Below are 17,882 nucleotides of genomic sequence, written 5' to 3'. Positions count from 1 at the left end.
GCTCCGGCCTGGGGCCCCTTTATCCCGTGGGAGCAGACAGAGGAGGCAGAGGACACGGGGCAGCCGGTGGTCAGGGTCAAGTTGCACAACTACGGGCAACGGCTTGGCATGCTCTCTGCCCACCAGCAACAGGCTTGGTCAACATCTCCTCTCTGGGTTGGTTAGGGAGAGACTTTTCTCACGCAGATGATTTATCAAGCAATATTTGATATTTTCTAAATAATCTTTTATATATTTACCTTGTTACTGATGTAGTATTGTGGTTTCATTTAAGTGTCTTGCTTTGGGGGGAGGGATTCTTATTTTATTTTGCCTTTGATCACTTTTCAGAAATTGCCTTTTATTTTCTTAGTCTCTTTACTCTTACTGTTTTCTTATTTTTTCCCTTCTGGCTGAAGTCCTTAATTTTGATTTTTAAAATCTTTATTCCATCTACTTCAACTTTTTTTTTTTGGTGAGGAAGATTGTCCCTGAGCTAATATCTGTGCCAACCTTCCTCTACTTTTTGTACATGGGACGCTGAAACAGCATGGCTTGATGAGCGGTGTGTAGGTCTGTGCCCGGGATCTGAACCTGTGAACCCCAGGCTGCTGAAGTCGAGTGTGCGAACTTAACACTACACCACCGGGCCAGCCCCTACTTCAGCATTCTTAAATTTGTAATCTTCTAAGTTTTTGATCCCTTTTCCTTCAGATTAAAGAGATATATTAAGAACCTTGTTGGCTTCCATCCTTCTATCTTAACTGTTATTTTATCTCTCCCTTTAACTGGAACCTTTAATTTATGTTGTTACCTTATAGCAGGGTTTCTTAACCTTGGCACTATTGACGTTTTGGGTCCAAAAATCTGTATTTTAACAATCAATCCAGGTAACTCTTAGCTAACTGAAGACTGAGAACCCCAGCTCTAGATATTAGAAAACCTGTCTCTGAATTAAGCCAAACCGTCAGAGTCCGTAAGGCTATGTTCTCTGGCCCTCTGGGGGTGTCTCTTTACCTAGGGGAGTCTTGGCAGTAGGGCAGGAGGTGGAAGTTAAGGGCTGTCTGAAGAAGAGCTGGCAGCACTCACTGCCATCACAATGCCAAGTGTCCTGTCCACTCGGTGATGCTTCCTCACGCATGGGCCCCATGGCCCTGGGGGAGATCTCCCTCGTCACAGGCACAGCTGCTTCTCTCGGACAGCCCTCCCCTACCCCGTGTTCCTATTTGTGCGCATCTTGGGAGCCGCGTGCAAAAGCAGAGAGACCACCCAGCACACGCCTGGGGGCTCCGTCCTCCCTGACCTCCCCTGCCTCCTCCTGACGGCCTCGCCAGCTGACTCTTAATCTCACTGTATCCCAGATTATATACATGTTCAGAAACCATGCATTTTTTTTTTTGGAAAAAGGATAGGTATACATAAATACACACTTAGACCACATGATCTGATGAGAATGTTATTTTAGAAAGACTAAACTTTTTAAAGTGTTTGTTAGTGCAAGAACAGAAGGAACACCTGCCAACGTGGCTGTCATTTAACATGCTTAGAACAGCTGTCTTTGACTCAATCTTAATATTCTAGGCTTTTCCTGCTTTTTCTCCTTGTCATTATAAAATGTGAAAACGGGACTGCTAAGCAGAGGAATGAATTGGCACAATCTGATGAAGCTCAGGCTTTAAATCTAACAAAAAACTCAAATGCCGGGACCAGAGTCTTCACAATAGAACAACCAAGCATTAATAACCCTGGGTTCACACAAGTCACTTTGGGGGAGTGGGTGTAGGAAGTACAACACATGGATCCAAGCGATACGTCGGCTGGGGACTATCCCCAACTTTGTGAAGTTACCCAACACAGACTAGAACTTAGGATCCATCTTCCATCCATTTGTGAATATCAACCTACCTCTGAAAGCTAGGGCCAAATTAAAAAAAAAAGATTATAGCTACCCATTAAAAGATTACACAAATTGCATCCTGCTCAAACAGTGTGCTTGCCAATCTTCAGGCCCCTCCCACTCCCATCTGCTCCGCCTGGTGGCTGGGCAGCTGCCCTCAATCCCAGCCACTAGACCTCAAACCTGACAAGAGACAAGAGACGCCTCGTCCAGGATTTCCTCCTAGTGGAACCCAAAGAACTAACCACTTAATCTGAGAAGGAAGCTGGTTAGTCTGTGTGTGTTAATTATGGCCCTCCAAGGATAGGGCCTCCCTTTTCGCTGCTGAATCTTCTGAGGACCAGAATACTAAGAGCTCCAGGGGACATTCTGGACAAAGAAGGCCTTTCCTGCTGCAGAACCTTCTGTCAACTTTCAGCTCCTCTAAATCAGCCCCTCATGGGCTCCTGACCCCTCTGGCCACCAGAACACTTACATGGGTACGGGACCTTAAACCACGGGGCTACCAGGAGCACGCCCTGCCTGGCATCCGTCCGAGCGTAGAAGCCGTACTTCGTGCTGTCAGGAGGGAAGACATCTGTCACCGTGAAGATGAAGCAGAGCAGCCAGGATACAAGGATGGCCAGGATGATCTGAAGTGGTCACAGGAAAAGCTCTGTCAGGCCCACAGAGGTGGCAGTTGTTGGCAAAACACATGCCTTCCTACGGTCTGAATATCACGCCCCAGAAGCCACCCGCATCAGTACTTTGCAGAAAAGACATATAACGGATCTACTGAAAACCTGCCCCTTGAATGAAGCACATTTAGAGAGCAGTTTTATGTAGGTAGTTACTTTAAGCCTACGTGTGGAAAGTAAAACAAGAAACAGAGACAACGCGCCTGCAGAAGCCACGTGCAGTCAGACCTCCCTCAGTCCCAAGGACAATCAGTGCCCTCCTCTAATCGGCTAGAAGGATTTCAGAATCGGACCCTCCACTGCTTTTAAACTTTAAGTCCAGGACGGTGTGGGTGGTCATTAATACCCTGAGGGACACAGACATGGTCCCTCAGGAGGACCTGCTTAAAACCCTCCTTTTCCAAAACGTTTTATATATGAACCAAAGGCAATATTGTCAGGGAAAAAAAAAGGTGACTACTCACAGGGAACATTTTGAAAAGCTGTAACTTGTATGCAGTCCATCCTTTCTTGGATTTGTAAATTGGGAGAGGAAATTTAACATTTCTGGCATACTGAGAAAACAGTAAAACTAGGAAAATTGTCCTGAGGAGAGAAAGAAAATACACCAGGTTAAAGGTTGTACGTCTGTGTTTTAAAGTAATACTCAAAGCTTCAATGGCAAAAACGACCACGTGTTCATCCAACTAATTTCTCTAGAGAGCTGCTGGTTCTCTTTATTATTTGGGAAATCCTATCTTGTGGAAATTCCATTTTTGGAAAGCTATTAGAACTTTTTCTTAGCATTTCTTGATATTGAAATGAAACTGCCATGTAAATGCTTTGGCCAGATTTTCCTAAGTAGAATAAGAAAACCCAAAGAACATACACGCTGACAGGAAAGCTCACTATGTCAGGGCAAAGTCAAGACGCCAGACACAACCTCCCGCATAGTACAATTACAACTACGAATTAACTAGAAAGCAAGCAGCTACCGCACAAGGTGCCTGTACACACACTCACACACACACACACACATGTGCACAAACAGGTGAGGACGGGCTTCAAAATGCTCACAAGGATTGGCTTCAGGTGGCCAAGGGATTTGTGACTTTTTTCCTGCTTTTCTCTATTTTCTGATTTACTTATAAAGAGCATAAATTACTTTTAAAAAGCAAAAAAGTAAAGCTATATACAGTACAATTCAACAATAATAATAATCTGAGAGGTTTCTGTGTGTCATTCACTATGTGAAGGGGTCTAGATCTGCGGCCTGGGCTCTGAACTTCCTCGCCACACTGGTCAAGGGGCGAGAATGCCCAGGCTGGCTGAGAAGTCCCTCTACCCGAGCTCCACGGTCCTGACCCAGCTGCACTGAGCCCTGCCGGAGGCTGCCACATCAAGTGACTTCCCTGTGGGGGGACCCGACAGGTCCTCATCCGTCTGGTGCCCCGCGTGGCAGGCGTGGGATGGTTTCCCAGCAGTGAAACAATAAAGGCGTACAACAATGGGTTTCACCACCCATAGGGACTCACTCTTTCACTGACAACCCGAGGCAGAGCTGGCAGAAGAGTGGGTTCTCAGCCAAAGCCAAGCTTCCTTGCTCCTGGGCACGGTTCCAGCTGCTGGGATGGAATTATCAGCCCCATTCACAGCCGATCAGGTGCGGCTTCACTGCCTCATGCCTAACGAGGTGCGGACTGCAGCTGGCTGGACACAGGCCTGTGCTGCTCCACCATCTCCCCACCTATTCAGGCGCTTCGCTGACCTGGTGACGGAGGTCTCTGCCCTGCCACAAAGTCACCAGGCCGGCATCAGTTGCAGGTTCAAAATATACATAGTGCCCAAGTTATTCCAATGCCCCCGGGATGGTGAAGTTTAACAAAAAAATCACAGGGCCATGAGAGATACTAAAACTGGTTTATTTTAAACTTAGAGCAACATAAAATTCTCCTATTTTAAAAAACGCTAACTTACTTCAAAGTGTACACTATGAGATCCAAAAAGGTCCAAAGTCTGTATTATTGTTGTCATTATTTCAGGTAACACTCCACCTGACAGTTACACCTGCGTTGTGGTGGTCACTTCTCAAAGCATGTTTAAAAGGGGATGGGGACATAGAGAATTCGAGGAAGGACACCCAAATCTCAGGCCCAAATCTGGCAGCACAATTTAAATGAGCAGACTGGACAGATGAATGCTCCATCTTCTTCCCACTCTAAAATCCATCTACTTCTAATTTATGTTTATCCTCAAATACACCTGTGGTCCAGGTAGGGCAGGAAGCTCCATGGCAGAGAGGCAGGAGCAGAGGCTCAGAGGTGGAGGATGTGCCCACGGTCACACACTTTGGCCAAGGAGAGAAGGGACAAAGATCTGAGCCCCAGATTCTCAGGCCAGGGTTCTGTCCACCACAGCTGGCTCTCTCCACCTCACATTTATATCTCACTTGCTTGCTGACCTCTCTTTTACCTTACAAATATTACGCAAGCAATACACACTAAAATGTAGGGAAATTATAAAAGGCAGATAAGCAAAAAGACAAAATCCTAAAGATCACTTATCCCACCACTGAGTGACAACCATGTCACATTCTGGTCTATCGATTCTGAATGGCTTCTACTCCCTGGATATTTATAGGGTATCATTGAGTCCCGGGCACGGGGGTTAGAGAGGGAGACAGGACGGACTGATGTCATCCTTGCCCTCAGAGCACAAACAGGCCATCATCTGACGCAAGCCGGAATCATACCTTACATGCTGCTTCCCAACCAGCTTGTCGCCCCTACTAATGCCATGACCTCAACAGACAGGTCTGCATCCTTATCATAGTGCTCTAAGCATTCCATCTCATGGATGTATCACACAACTTGTTTAACAATTCTCATACGGTATGACACTGGGAGCAAGATAAACAGCCGCGAAGGAGCGCCTCTCCCTGGCACCTGTCTGCATATCTCCCTATGACAAGTTCCCAGGACTAGAACGGATCAAACAATAAATACCTTATTAGAAAGCTTCTGATACAAACTGCCAAATACATTCAAAAAGGATGAGTGAATTTACAATCCTACCCGGAGACTAAGAACATTCATTTGTTACTTCCCATCACCCAGGGTCCCACGATACTTTGAAATCTCTACTAATTTCATCAATTTAAAAAACTGTATCATCATTTACTTTAATATTCCTTCTTCACATATGAACCTCTCAGGACACGTATTTCAGCATTGTTTGCAACAGCAAAAACTTGAAACAACATTCAATCAATTGGGGGATGGTTTAATAAATTAGACTATTTCATAATATTTAACATTGTGCAGTTTTACAAAGAATGAAATAGATCCAAACACATTGTCTTGGAAAGGTGAGCCCGACAAATTGCTGGGGTGAAAAACAAATTATAAAATAACATAATGGTAAAGCTATGTGCATATATTTGTATTTATGCATAAACGATAAAAGAATATGGAAGGATAAATATTAAATTTTCACTAGTTAATCATGAGAAGATTTTTTTGAGGGATGGTGGTAAGTGGGACTACTATTTTACTTTACATTTCCCTGTTTAATTACTGTTAAACTTCAAACGCCTAGAATTTAAATGTTTTTGGGGATACAGATAAAATAAGATTTGAGTCTTTGGTGATGATATGGGGGGGGGGTCATTACACTATTCTCTCTACTTTGGAATAGGTTTGAAATTATCCATGAGAAAAATAAACAAAAAATAAGTTTTTTCAAGAAAAAAATCAGTTCTCATTGAGGACCAATGCCTGTGTTAGAAATGTTGCTACATTCACCTCCTCTGAGAACCTGTCTCTAAATGCCAACTGTATTGGAGCGACTTAGGAACCCATGTGTACAAGCTGATGCACCACCAGCACCTGCCCTGCTAACGGGACGAGTGTGCATTGTGATGACTGGGGAGGAGGACCCTTTCTATACACTAACTGGCTATCTGTATTTCCTTTTTTTTGTTACATGGTTGTTCTTATCATATCCTTTGACCATTACTCCACTGGAACTCTCTCTCCTTTATATTAATTAGTGAAACTCTATGAATTGGGAACATCAGCCTTTCTTGTGAAATTAGTTGTAAATATTTTCCCAGATTCACTTATAATTTAGTTTCAGTGGTTTTTGATGTGAGTTTCAAATACATCAGAAATAACATCTATCAATCTTTCTCTCTTCAATATCAGAAGATCTTCCCTGTCTTATTAAATGTTTATGTAGGTTTTCTTCTAGCACTTTTATGGTTTTATTTTCTATATTTAAGTCTTTAATTTAATTGAAATGTAATTTGACATAAACTAGAAATCTAACTTTTTCCAAATAATTTTTCCTACACAATTCTTCCATTCCTCATTGATTTCAAATACGACTGCCATCAGATACTAAACGTGAATTCTTTTCTTGGTTCTATTTCTGTCCCTCCTGTTCTGCTCTACCAATGCCTATCCTGTCCCAGGACCACAGTATTGTTACTAAGCTTTGGAGCCTATTTTCATTCTTGTAAGGGCGAGTCACCATTCCCTTCTCCCTAGCCTTTCTGGTATTGATTCATATTATTTTATTTTCTTGTCTTATGCATTGGTTATCCAGAATGACTTTAAATGGTACCAGTGATAAACACGTATTATCTTAAATCAGTTTCTGATTTCAATAGGCAGGCCTGATTTACGTCTTTCATCATTAAAGTATGAGGCATTTAAAAATCTCAGTCATGAAAGATCCTTTTTTTTGGAGGAAGATTAGCCCTGAGCTAACATCTGCTGCCAATCCTCCTCTTTTTGCTGAGGAAGACTGGCCCTGAGCTAACATCCATGCCCATCTTCCTCTACTTTACATGTGGGCCACCTACCACAGCATGGCTTGCCAAGAGGTGCCCTGTCCACACCCAGGATCCAAACCAGCAAACCCCAGGCCACCGAAGCAGAATGTGCAAACCTAACTGCTGTGCCACCAGGCCGGCCCCATGAAAGATCCTTTTATTCCCATATTGCTAACAGTTTGCAGTAGGCATCTAGGTTGTATTTGATTGATTTTTTTAAATTGTTATCATGATTTTTATTAATAAAATCCACTACTGACCCATAATGGATTTTATCAGTAAATTTTCTAATATTTAATCATCCTTGAGTTCTTGAAATCACACATAATGCCTTGTTCTTTTATTATATTATCCATAGCAGCATATTCCCAAACCACGTTCCAAGGACCATTCTTCCCAGATACGTTTACAAACGTGGCACTAAAAGAATAAGCGTGTGCAGAGCTGGATACTAAAGCCCTTTTCTGAAAAGAGTCTTCTGCACACTAGCATTTTAACAGATTGCAAGGAGCCTCACAGTAGAGAAGCATGCTGAGCTTTATTAAGCACGCTGTTACCTGAACACATATGAACTCGGCTCAGGGTTTTACACAACCCCGGTAAGGAAACAGTGGATCCATGGTCTCCCTTTTGTATTAGTTCTGTTAGGAAATGTCACTGAGATGAAATTGACTGGGAAGTTTCCCTTCTTTCTCAAAGCTCCAGAACAGTTTAAACAGTGTAGGAGTTCTCTCTTCCTTGAAGATATAATACACTCAACTGTATAACCAACGGAGCCCAGGGCTTCTCTTAGGAATGTAAGTCCTTCGATGTCCTTCTTGACCTTTCCCGTGGTCACGGGTGTACTCACACCTCCTGCTCCTCCCCTCATGTATTCACAACGTACTTACAGAACGTCTGCTCTGTGGCAGATGGTACGGTGGGTGCCGGTGGTGCCAAGGCAACCCGCACAGAGCCAAGGCCCTGCCCTCACAGAGCTGACAACCCAAGAACAAAACAAGAGCTCTTGGAAACTAAAAAACGTGAGAGCAAAAATGAAGAGCTTGAGAGAAGAATTCAGATAAAGCTGAGGAAAATTCCCATGAACAGAGAGAAAAGACGGGAAAGAGATGGAAAACAGGAAGGGAAAGGAGAAGAAGAGCTCAGGAGGTCCAACATTCTAGAAATTCCAGAAAGAGATGTGCAGGAATAGGGGAGAGGAAGGCATCTGAGAAGATCACTTCTCACCTCTGACCCCAAGGTTCCAGAGCGAAAAGGCCCTGAGTGCCCAGCCCAAGGTGTAAATGGAGCACCAAGGGGCAGCAGGTGAGGTTTCAGACATCGCGACAGTGAGAAGACCTACAAGCTTCCAGAACTCTAGCATGTGTCTAATTGGAGTTTCAAAAGAAGGTGGCAGAAGAGGAGGCCTGGAAGAGATAATGGCCAAGTACTTGACCAGACTGAGAATGGAGAGGAAGGGAGCAAAAGAGAAGCTGGAGACCAGTTCAGAAGCTATGGCTGAAGGTGAGGCTTGTTGAGGGTGGTGGCAGTGAAGACAGGACCTGTTCTGGAGGTAGGACAGATTGACAGGTGGTACGTCGGGGATGAGGGAAAGCGAAGAATCGAGAACAACTGCAGGGTTCCTGGTTTAAGCAACTGAGCGTGCGGTTGTGCCTTGACCAAAAAGAGGACAACAGGACAAGGAACTGGTTTGGGGGGCAAGGAAGGAATCAAAAGTTTGGAGCTTTCTTCCTCTGAAGTTTGAGATGTCTTGTATAACAGCAAATGGAGAGGGCAAGTCAGGGGCTGGATCCAAGGCTGAAGTTCAGAGGTCTGGCTGCGGGTTTATGGGGAAGTCACCAGCATAACAGATGTTTGCTGGCCCCACGGCCTGGATGAGGTCTCCCGGGGAAGAGCACGTCGAGGAGGCAGCCCAGGACCACGTTCTGAGGAGCCCTGACTTCAGAGGTTGGGGGAGAAGGAGTCCCTTTGGTTACTTATGCTTTTCTGAAAACCATCCATTTTATTAATTTTTTTTTAATTGGGGGCAGGGAGCATAGAATTAACTCATCCTCTCTGGATCTGTGGTTTTATCCCTCCATTTGTGCGTGCGTTCCCTTCTCGCCTTAATGAGCCTTGCCAGAAGTCTGTCCACACATTATTCTCCAAGGGCCCAGCTTTTGGATATACCACTTTTATTTATTTCAGATTTTTCCTATCTTTATTCATTCTTGCCCCCTGCTTTCATTGGGCTCATTTTTTATCCTGTTTTTCTAGTTTCTGGAGACAAGCTCTTCATCTACTTCATTAGTCTTTCAGGTTATGAATTTTCTCGAGAAAAACTCGGACTGCTCTGTCAGTGTGATTAGTGCTATTATCATCATTATTTTCTAAATCATCAGCAATTGGAAGTTTCAATTTCCTCTCTGACTATGAGTTATTTATAACGGTGGTTTTTTAGCTTCTAAGCAGTTTAGAGGTTTGTTCACCCTTTTTTTTTACTGGTTTCTAAGTTTACTGTATGATGGTAAATATAATCTGTCCTTTTGAGAACTTATTGCATTTCACTGAATGAATATTCTTACATGTCTTCTACACACCCAAACTGGTATGGAGAATACTGACCAACCTTTGGTGAAAGGAGAAAATTAAGAACCATCCTGAATATTTTCACATACCTTAATTTGTAAGGATATATGCATTATGATGATGCAAGGATTCACTTTATTTGTACATAGTGTTTTTAACACAGAAAGAGGCAAGAATGTTATGGTTAAGTTATAGTCAGACTATTCGGGTTTTGAAAACCATCCCAGCCACTGACTAGCTGTATGATGCTGGGCAACTAACTTTGCATCTTTGTGGCTCAGTTTCTTTAGCTGCTGAACAGGGATAACTCTGCACCCACCTTAGTTCATCACATGCAAATGTAAAGCTGTGATGCACAGGCTCAGGAAGGGCTGCCTGTTATTGAACAACCACAGAATATTTCACAAAGCAAAACAAAAACAATTGGGAATCCTGTTTGTTTTCATTTGTTTTAGAAATTCTACTGGTCAGTAAAATTCAAGAGTCTTGGGAGCATTTCTCTATGATATGATCAACTTTTACTACGCTCTACAGTCACAAAAAGAGAATGTGGGTTCTATTTCTGGTACACAGAATTCTGTGGCTCTAATAATCTCACAATATTATCAAAGTCCTTGATGTCTTTACTGACATTACTGAAAGGGGTAAATGACATCTTTAATGGACTTGCAGTACTGTGCACAGGGACCAGCACTGACAAACAGGGCTCTGGCAGGAACCACAACCCCCTACAGGTGTCAGAGCTCTGACTGGCCTGGGGAACCATGTGACCTTCAATGCCAACACATCCTCCCACAGCATCTCTGTCTCCTGCCAGTCTGGAGGTATTTTTGAGTCTCATCTAAAAGATGTGACTTCTCAGATATTTCAACTCATGTGCACGATACTTGGCACAACCTCAACAGTTAAGAGCTGAGCCAGCCCTGATGGCCTAGCAATTCAATTCAGCACACTCCACTCCGGCAGCCCAGGTTCATTTCCCAGGCACAGAACCACACCACTTGTTTGTCAGTAGCCATGCTGTGGTGGCGACTCACACAGAAGAACTAGAAGGACTTACAACTAGAATGTACAACCGTATACTTTGAGGGGGGCAAAAAAGAGAGATGAAGATTGGCAATAGACATTAGCTTAGGGCGAATCTTTCCCAGAAAAAAAAAAAACTTAAGATCTAATGGTGCGACCACCTTACTCCCTTCTCAAAGTTAAAAACCTTATAGAGTGACATCAGCAACATAGAGGAGTGGGCAGTTCCCTTTGTCTCTCCCCTTTTTGAAGAACAACTAAATGGACATTCACTGACCAATGGAGGAAGCCTACACAGCACAACAGGGCATCTGAGAGACACACACAGCTATGCATTTGAGGGTGGATGGACTGGCCACCCAGGAATTGGCAGAGAGAGGTGAGCACGTCTTGCTCTCCCCCGGCAGCCCTGCGCATGCACACGAATGCTTTCCAGGCTGGTCAAAGCACCCAGAAAGTGGGAACATGCACCAGGGTGGCCATAGGAGGAGGTGGCGGTAATCCTTAGGCCACAGCATGGTCGTTCTTCTAGTGGGGAGGGGGAGCCCACCAAGCTCCTGTGCTGCCAAGGCATGGTCCTAGCTCAGTCCCGTGAGGAAGCCTCGCCCACCAAGCACAGCAGCCCCACAGACTGTAAACAGAGATGGCAGCTGATCTACGCACTGGGGCAAGCACACCCCAGGCTGCAGTGAGCACTCATAGTGCTGCTGAGCCCCCGAAGAGGGAACGTGTCCTGGGCGGCTGTGGGAAAAGGCAGTGGCAGCTTTGAGCCCACTCAGGTTCACTTTCCTGATGGGGAGGGGGAGCCCACCATGCCCCTGTGCCGCCAAGGAGCAGCCCTAGCTGAGGTCCTAATGAGGAAGCCCCACCCACCAAGTACAGCCATCCTGCAGACCTCAAGCAGAGACTGCAGCAGATCTTTGGGTGGGGCAAACACAGCCCAGACCCGCAAGTGAGCACTCATAGTGCTGCTGAGCCCCCAAAGAGGGAACATGTCCTGAGTGGCTGTGGGAAGAGGCGGCAGCAGTAGCTTTTAGCCTACTGGTGATCACTTTCTGGTGGGGAGGGGGAGCTCAGAGTGCCCCTGAGGCACCAAAGAGTGGCCCTAGCCCAGAGAGGAAGCCCTGCCTGTCAAGGACAGTCCACACAAGCAACTCAAAGCACCCCAGGCTGGGGCAAGCACCCACAATATCCCCACAGCTTCCAGCAGATGGGGTGGGGCCAGAAACTCTGCTCCTGCTTCCCCCTAGCAGTAACAGGGGGAATCTGCATCCTAAGAATACCACAAATGCCCCGACAAAAGATTAGTTCGTCAAACACAAGGAGAAACTGCAGCAACAACTCAGACCAGAAGGAAAATGACAATTCTCCAGAAACCAACACTGAAGACACAAAAATTTACAACCTAAATGAAAGAATTCAAAATAGTTGTCATCAGGAAACTCAACAACTTACAAGAAAACACGAAAAGACAATTCAAGGAGCTCCGCAATCAAATGAATCTCTTCTTCACCAAAGAGACTGAAGCTATAAAAAAAAATCAAGCAGAAATTCTGGCTATGAAAAACACAATTAGTGAAATAAAAAATAATCTAGGATCATTAAGAAATAGAACTGATATTATGGTGGAAAGAATTAGTCTTCTAGAGGATAAAAAGGTAGAAATTCTACAGGTGGAGGAGGAGATAGAATTAACATTTTAAAAAAATGAAGGAATTCTTCAAGAAATATCTGACTCAATTAGGAAAAGCAACATAAGGATTATAGGTATTCCAGAGGGAGAAGAGAGGGAGAAAGGAGCAGAGAGCTTGTTCAAAGAAATAATTGCTGAGAACTTCCCAAACTTGGGGACATTTCCAGATTTACACACAAATGAAGCCAACAGAATGCCAAACTTCATCAATGCTAAAAAACCTTCACCAACACATATAATAGTAAAAATGGCAAAAGTTAATGATAAATAAAAAATATTACGAGCAGTAAGGCAGAAGAAAATAACCTACAAAGGAAACCCTATTAGGCTTTTGGTGGATAGCTCAGCAGAAATCCTACAGGCTGGGAGAGAAAGGAATGATATACTCAAAATACTGAGACAAACTCTATCCAGTGAAACTATCCTTCAGATATGATAGAGAAATAAAAGCTTTCTCAGATAAACAAAAGCTGAGGGAGTTCATTGCCACTAGACCTCCCCTACAAGAAATCATTAAAGATGCCCTCACACTGGCAACTAAAAGGCAAAGGTCCCCAAAGCCCTGAGCAAGGAGATAAATAGACAGACATGATCAGAAACCAGCAGCTCTCTACTAAAATATGGAGGTAAAGACTCAATTACAACTTAGAAGAGAAAGGGAAAGAAAGCATCAAAAATAATGATGAACACTTCAACTTAGCCACAAACTCACAAAACTAAAAACAGAACAATTTGTAACAGCAATGATTCAGAAGGGGAGAGGAAAGAGAAGGAAGCTGCTTAGATTAATGGAGATAAGAGGTTATAAGAAAATGGCTTATCTGATCTCCAATATCTTTCATACAATCCTCATGGTAACCACTAAACGAAAAATCAGAGCAGCACCACAATTCACAAAAAGAGACAAAACTGAGAAATCTCCCTCAGAAAACCACCAAATGAAATGACAGTCAGAAATACAAAGGAAAAGAAATAATGGAAACATAAAACAACCAGAAAACAAGAGATAAAATGGCAACATTAAGCCCTCATATACCAATAATCCCTCTAAATGTAAATGGATTGAATTCTCCAATCAAAAGACACAGAGTAGCTGGATGGATTAAAAAATAAGACCCAACAATATGCTGCCTCCAGGAAACACATCTCTGCTCCAAAGACAAACACAGGCTTAGAGTGAAGGGATGGAAGACAAGCTAACGGCCACGAAAAGAAAGTAGGCGTTGCCAAACTTTTTTCAGACAAAGCAGATTTCAAGTTAGAAAAGACAATGAGAGACAAAGAGGGGCAGTATATAATGATAAAATGGACATTCCACCAAAATGACATAACACTTATTAATATATATGCACCTAACAAAGGGGCATCAAAGACATAAATCAAGGATTAACAGAGCTAAAACAAGAAATTAAAAGCAACACAATAATAGTAGGGGAGCTTAAGACCTCACTTACATCAATGGACACATCAACCAGACAGAAAGTCAACAACAAAATAATAGATTTAAATGAAACACTTGATCAGATGGACTTAATAGATATATAGAGAACACTCCATCCAAAACCAGCAGAATATACATTCTTCTCAAGTGCACATGGATCATTCTCCAAGAAAGACCATATGTTGGGAAACAATGCAAGCCTCAATAAATTTAAGAAGACTGAAATCACCCCAACCATCTTTGCTGACCGCAATGCTATGCAGCTAGAAATCAACAAGAACAAAACTAGGAAAGTCAGAAATATGTGGACACTAAAAACATGCTATTGTTGAACCACTGATGGATCACTGAAGAAATCAACGGGGAAACTAAAAAATACCTGGAGACAAACAAAAATGAAAATACAACATACCAGCTCTTATGGGATGCAGCCAAAGCAATCATAAGAGGGAATTTCATAGCAATACAGGCCCACCTCAACAAGCAAGAAAAATCTCAAATCATTAATCTTAAAATGCAGCTAACATGGGGCCAGCCCTGTGGCCGAGTGGTTAAGTTCATGCACTCCGCTTCAGTGGCCCAGGGTTTCACCAGTTTGAATCCTGGGCATGGACATGGCACTGTTCATCAGGCCATGTTGAGACGGCATCCCACATACCACAACTAGAAGGACCCACAACTAAAAATACACAACTATGTACCAGGCGGTTTTGGGGAGAAAAAGAAAAAATAAAATCTCAAAAAGAAAAAAAATGCACCTAACAGAGCTAGACAAAGCCCAGAGTCAGAAGAAGGAGGAAAATAACAAAAATCAGAGCAGAAATAAATGAAATAGAGACTAAAACCACAGTAGAAAAGACTAATGAAACTAAGAGCTGGTTCTTTGAGAAGATAAAACTGACAAACCTTCAGCCAGATTCACCAAGAAAAAAAGAGAGAAGGCTCAAATAACTAAAATTAGAAATGAAAGAGGAGAAATTACAACAGATACTGCAGAAATACAAAAGCTTATAAGAGAATGCTATGAAAAACTATATGCCCACAAATTCAATAACCTAGAAGAAACTGATGAATTCCTAGACTCATACAACCTTCCAAAAATGAATCAAGAAGAAATAGAGAATCTGAATAGACCAATCACAAGTACAGAGATGGAAACAGTAATCAAAAACTTCCCAAAAAACAAAAGTCCAGGACCAGATGGCTTCTCTGGAGAATTCTACCACACACTGAAAGATGATTTAGTACCTATCCTTCTCAAACTACTCCGAAAAATTGAAGAAGATGGAACACTTCCTAACACATTCTATGAGGCCAACATCACCCTGATACCAAAATCAGACAAGGACAACACGAAGAAAGAAAACTACAGGCCAATATCACTGATGAACTTAGATGCAAAAGTCCTCAACAAAATATTGGCAAACCAAATATAGCAATACATTAAAAGGACTGTACACCATGATCAAGTGGGATTTATTCCAGGGATGCAGGCATGGTTCAAGATCCGCAAATCAATCAATGTGATACACCACATAAACAAAATGAGGAATAAGAATCACATGATCATCTCAACAGATGCAGAGAAAGCATTTGACAAGATCCAACACCCACTTATGATAAAAACTCTCAATAAAATGGGTATAGAAGGAAAGTACCTCAACATAATAAAGGCCACATATGACAAAGCCACAGCCAACATTATATTTAATGGTGAAAAACTGAAAGTCATCCCTCTGAAAACAGGAACAAGACAAGGGTGCCCATTCTCACCACTCCTATTCAACACAGTAGTGGAGATACTGGCCAGAGCAATTAGGCAAGAAAATGAAAATAAACGGAATCTAATTTGGAAAGAAGAAGTGAAACTTTCGCTATTTGCAGATGACATGATTCTAAATACAGAAAACCCTAAAGAATCCACTAGAAAACTATTAGAGATAATTAACAACTACAGCAAAGTTTCAGGGTACAAAATCAATTTTAAAAAGTCAATTGCATTCCTATACACTAACAACGAACTAGCAGAAAGAGAAATCAAGAATACAATCCCATTTACAATCACAACAAAAAGAATAAAGTACCTAGGAATAAACTTAACCAAAGAGGTGAAAGGCCTGTACAGTGAAAAATATAAGACATTATTGAAAGAAATTAAAGAAGACATAAAGAAATGGAAAGATACTCCATGTTCATGGGTAAGAAGAATAAACATAGTTAAAATGTCCATACTACCTAAAGCAATCTACAGATCCAATGCAATCCCAATAAAAATCCCAATGACATTCTCCACAGAAATAGAACAAAGAATCCTAAAATTTATATGGAACAACAAAAGACCCTGAATAGCCAAAGCAATCTTGAGAAAAAAGAACAAAGCTGGAGCCATCACAATCCCTGACTTCGAAACATACAACAAAGCTATAGTAATCAAACAACATGGTACTGGCACAAAAGCAAACAGATCAATGGATCAGAACTGAAAGCCTAGAAATAAAACCACATATCTATGGACAGTTAATCTGTGACAAAGGAGCCAAGAACATACAATGGAGAAAGAAAAGTCTCTTTAATAAATGGTGTTGGGAAAACTGGACAGCAACACGCAAAAGAATGAAAGTAGGCCATTATCTTGCACCATACACAAAAATTAACTCTAAATATATTAAAGATTTGAACCTAACACCTGAAACCATAAACCTCCTAGAGTGTAGGCAGTACACTCTTTGACACTGGTCTTAGCCACATCTTTTCAAATACCATGTCTACTCGGGCAAGGGAAACAAAAGAAAAAGTTAACAAATGGGACTACATCAGACCAAAGAGCTTCTGCAAAGCAAAGGAAACCAGGAAAAAAACAGAAAGACAACCCACCAACTGGGAGAAAATATTTGCAAACCATTGATCAGACAAGGGGTTGTTCTCCAAAACACATAAAGAACTCATACAACTCAACAACAACAACAAAAAACAACCTGATCAAAAAATGGGCAGAGGATATGAAAAGATATTTTTCCAAGGAAGATATACAGATGGCCAACAGACACATGAAACGATGCTCAACATCACTAATTATTGGGGAAATGCAAGTCAAAACGAGATATCATCTTACACCAGTCAAAATGGCTATAATTACCAAGACAAAAAACAACAAATGTTGGAGAGGATGTAGAGAAAAGGGAACACTCATACACTGCTGGTGGGAATGCAAACTGATGCAGCCACTATGGAAAATAGTATGGAGATTTCTGAAAAAACTAAAAACAGAAATACCATATGATCCAGCTATCCCACTACTGGGTATTCATCCAAAGAACTTGAAATCAATGATCCAAAGAGACTTATGCACCCCTATGTTCATTGCAGCATTATTCACAATAGCCAAGATGTGGAATCAACCCAAGTGTCCATTTATAGATGAAAGGATAAAGATGACGTGGTGTGTATATACAATGGAATACTACTCAGCCATAAAAAAGGAGAAAATTGTCTCATTTTCAACAACGTGGATGGACCTTGAGGGTATGATATTAAGCGAAATAAGCCAGACAAAGACAAATACTTCATGATTTCACTCATATGCGGAAGCTAACAAATATACAGATAAAGAGAACACGTTAGTGGTTACCAGAGGGGGAGGGGAGAAAGGGGCACATATGTATGGTGATGGATAAAAATTGGACTACTGGGGGTGAGCATGATTAAGTGTATTCAGGAACTGATAAAGAATAATGTACACCTGAAATTATGCAGTTATAATCCATTATAATCCCAATAAAATTACT

The 17,882-nt window shown here is 42.2% G+C and overlaps 1 protein-coding gene across 8 annotated transcripts in view; it reads right to left on the bottom strand.

Moving 5' to 3' along the window:
• SLC23A2 (solute carrier family 23 member 2) overlaps positions 1–17,882 on the bottom strand; it is a 128,397-nt gene that overhangs the window by 18,141 nt on the left and 92,374 nt on the right. For all 8 annotated transcript variants that reach the window (XM_046679713.1, XM_046679709.1, XM_046679708.1 and 5 more), the window contains 2 exons: positions 3,018–3,138; positions 2,352–2,508 (listed from right to left, as the gene is read on the bottom strand). In XM_046679713.1, the coding sequence (XP_046535669.1) occupies positions 2,352–2,508; positions 3,018–3,138 (278 nt within the window). The remainder of the gene's footprint in view (positions 1–2,351; positions 2,509–3,017; positions 3,139–17,882) is intronic.

Source organism: Equus quagga, chromosome 12 (genome assembly GCF_021613505.1).
Source record: "Equus quagga isolate Etosha38 chromosome 12, UCLA_HA_Equagga_1.0, whole genome shotgun sequence".
NCBI lineage: Eukaryota > Metazoa > Chordata > Mammalia > Perissodactyla > Equidae > Equus > Equus quagga.
This window is presented reverse-complemented; position numbering and strand designations above follow the sequence as displayed.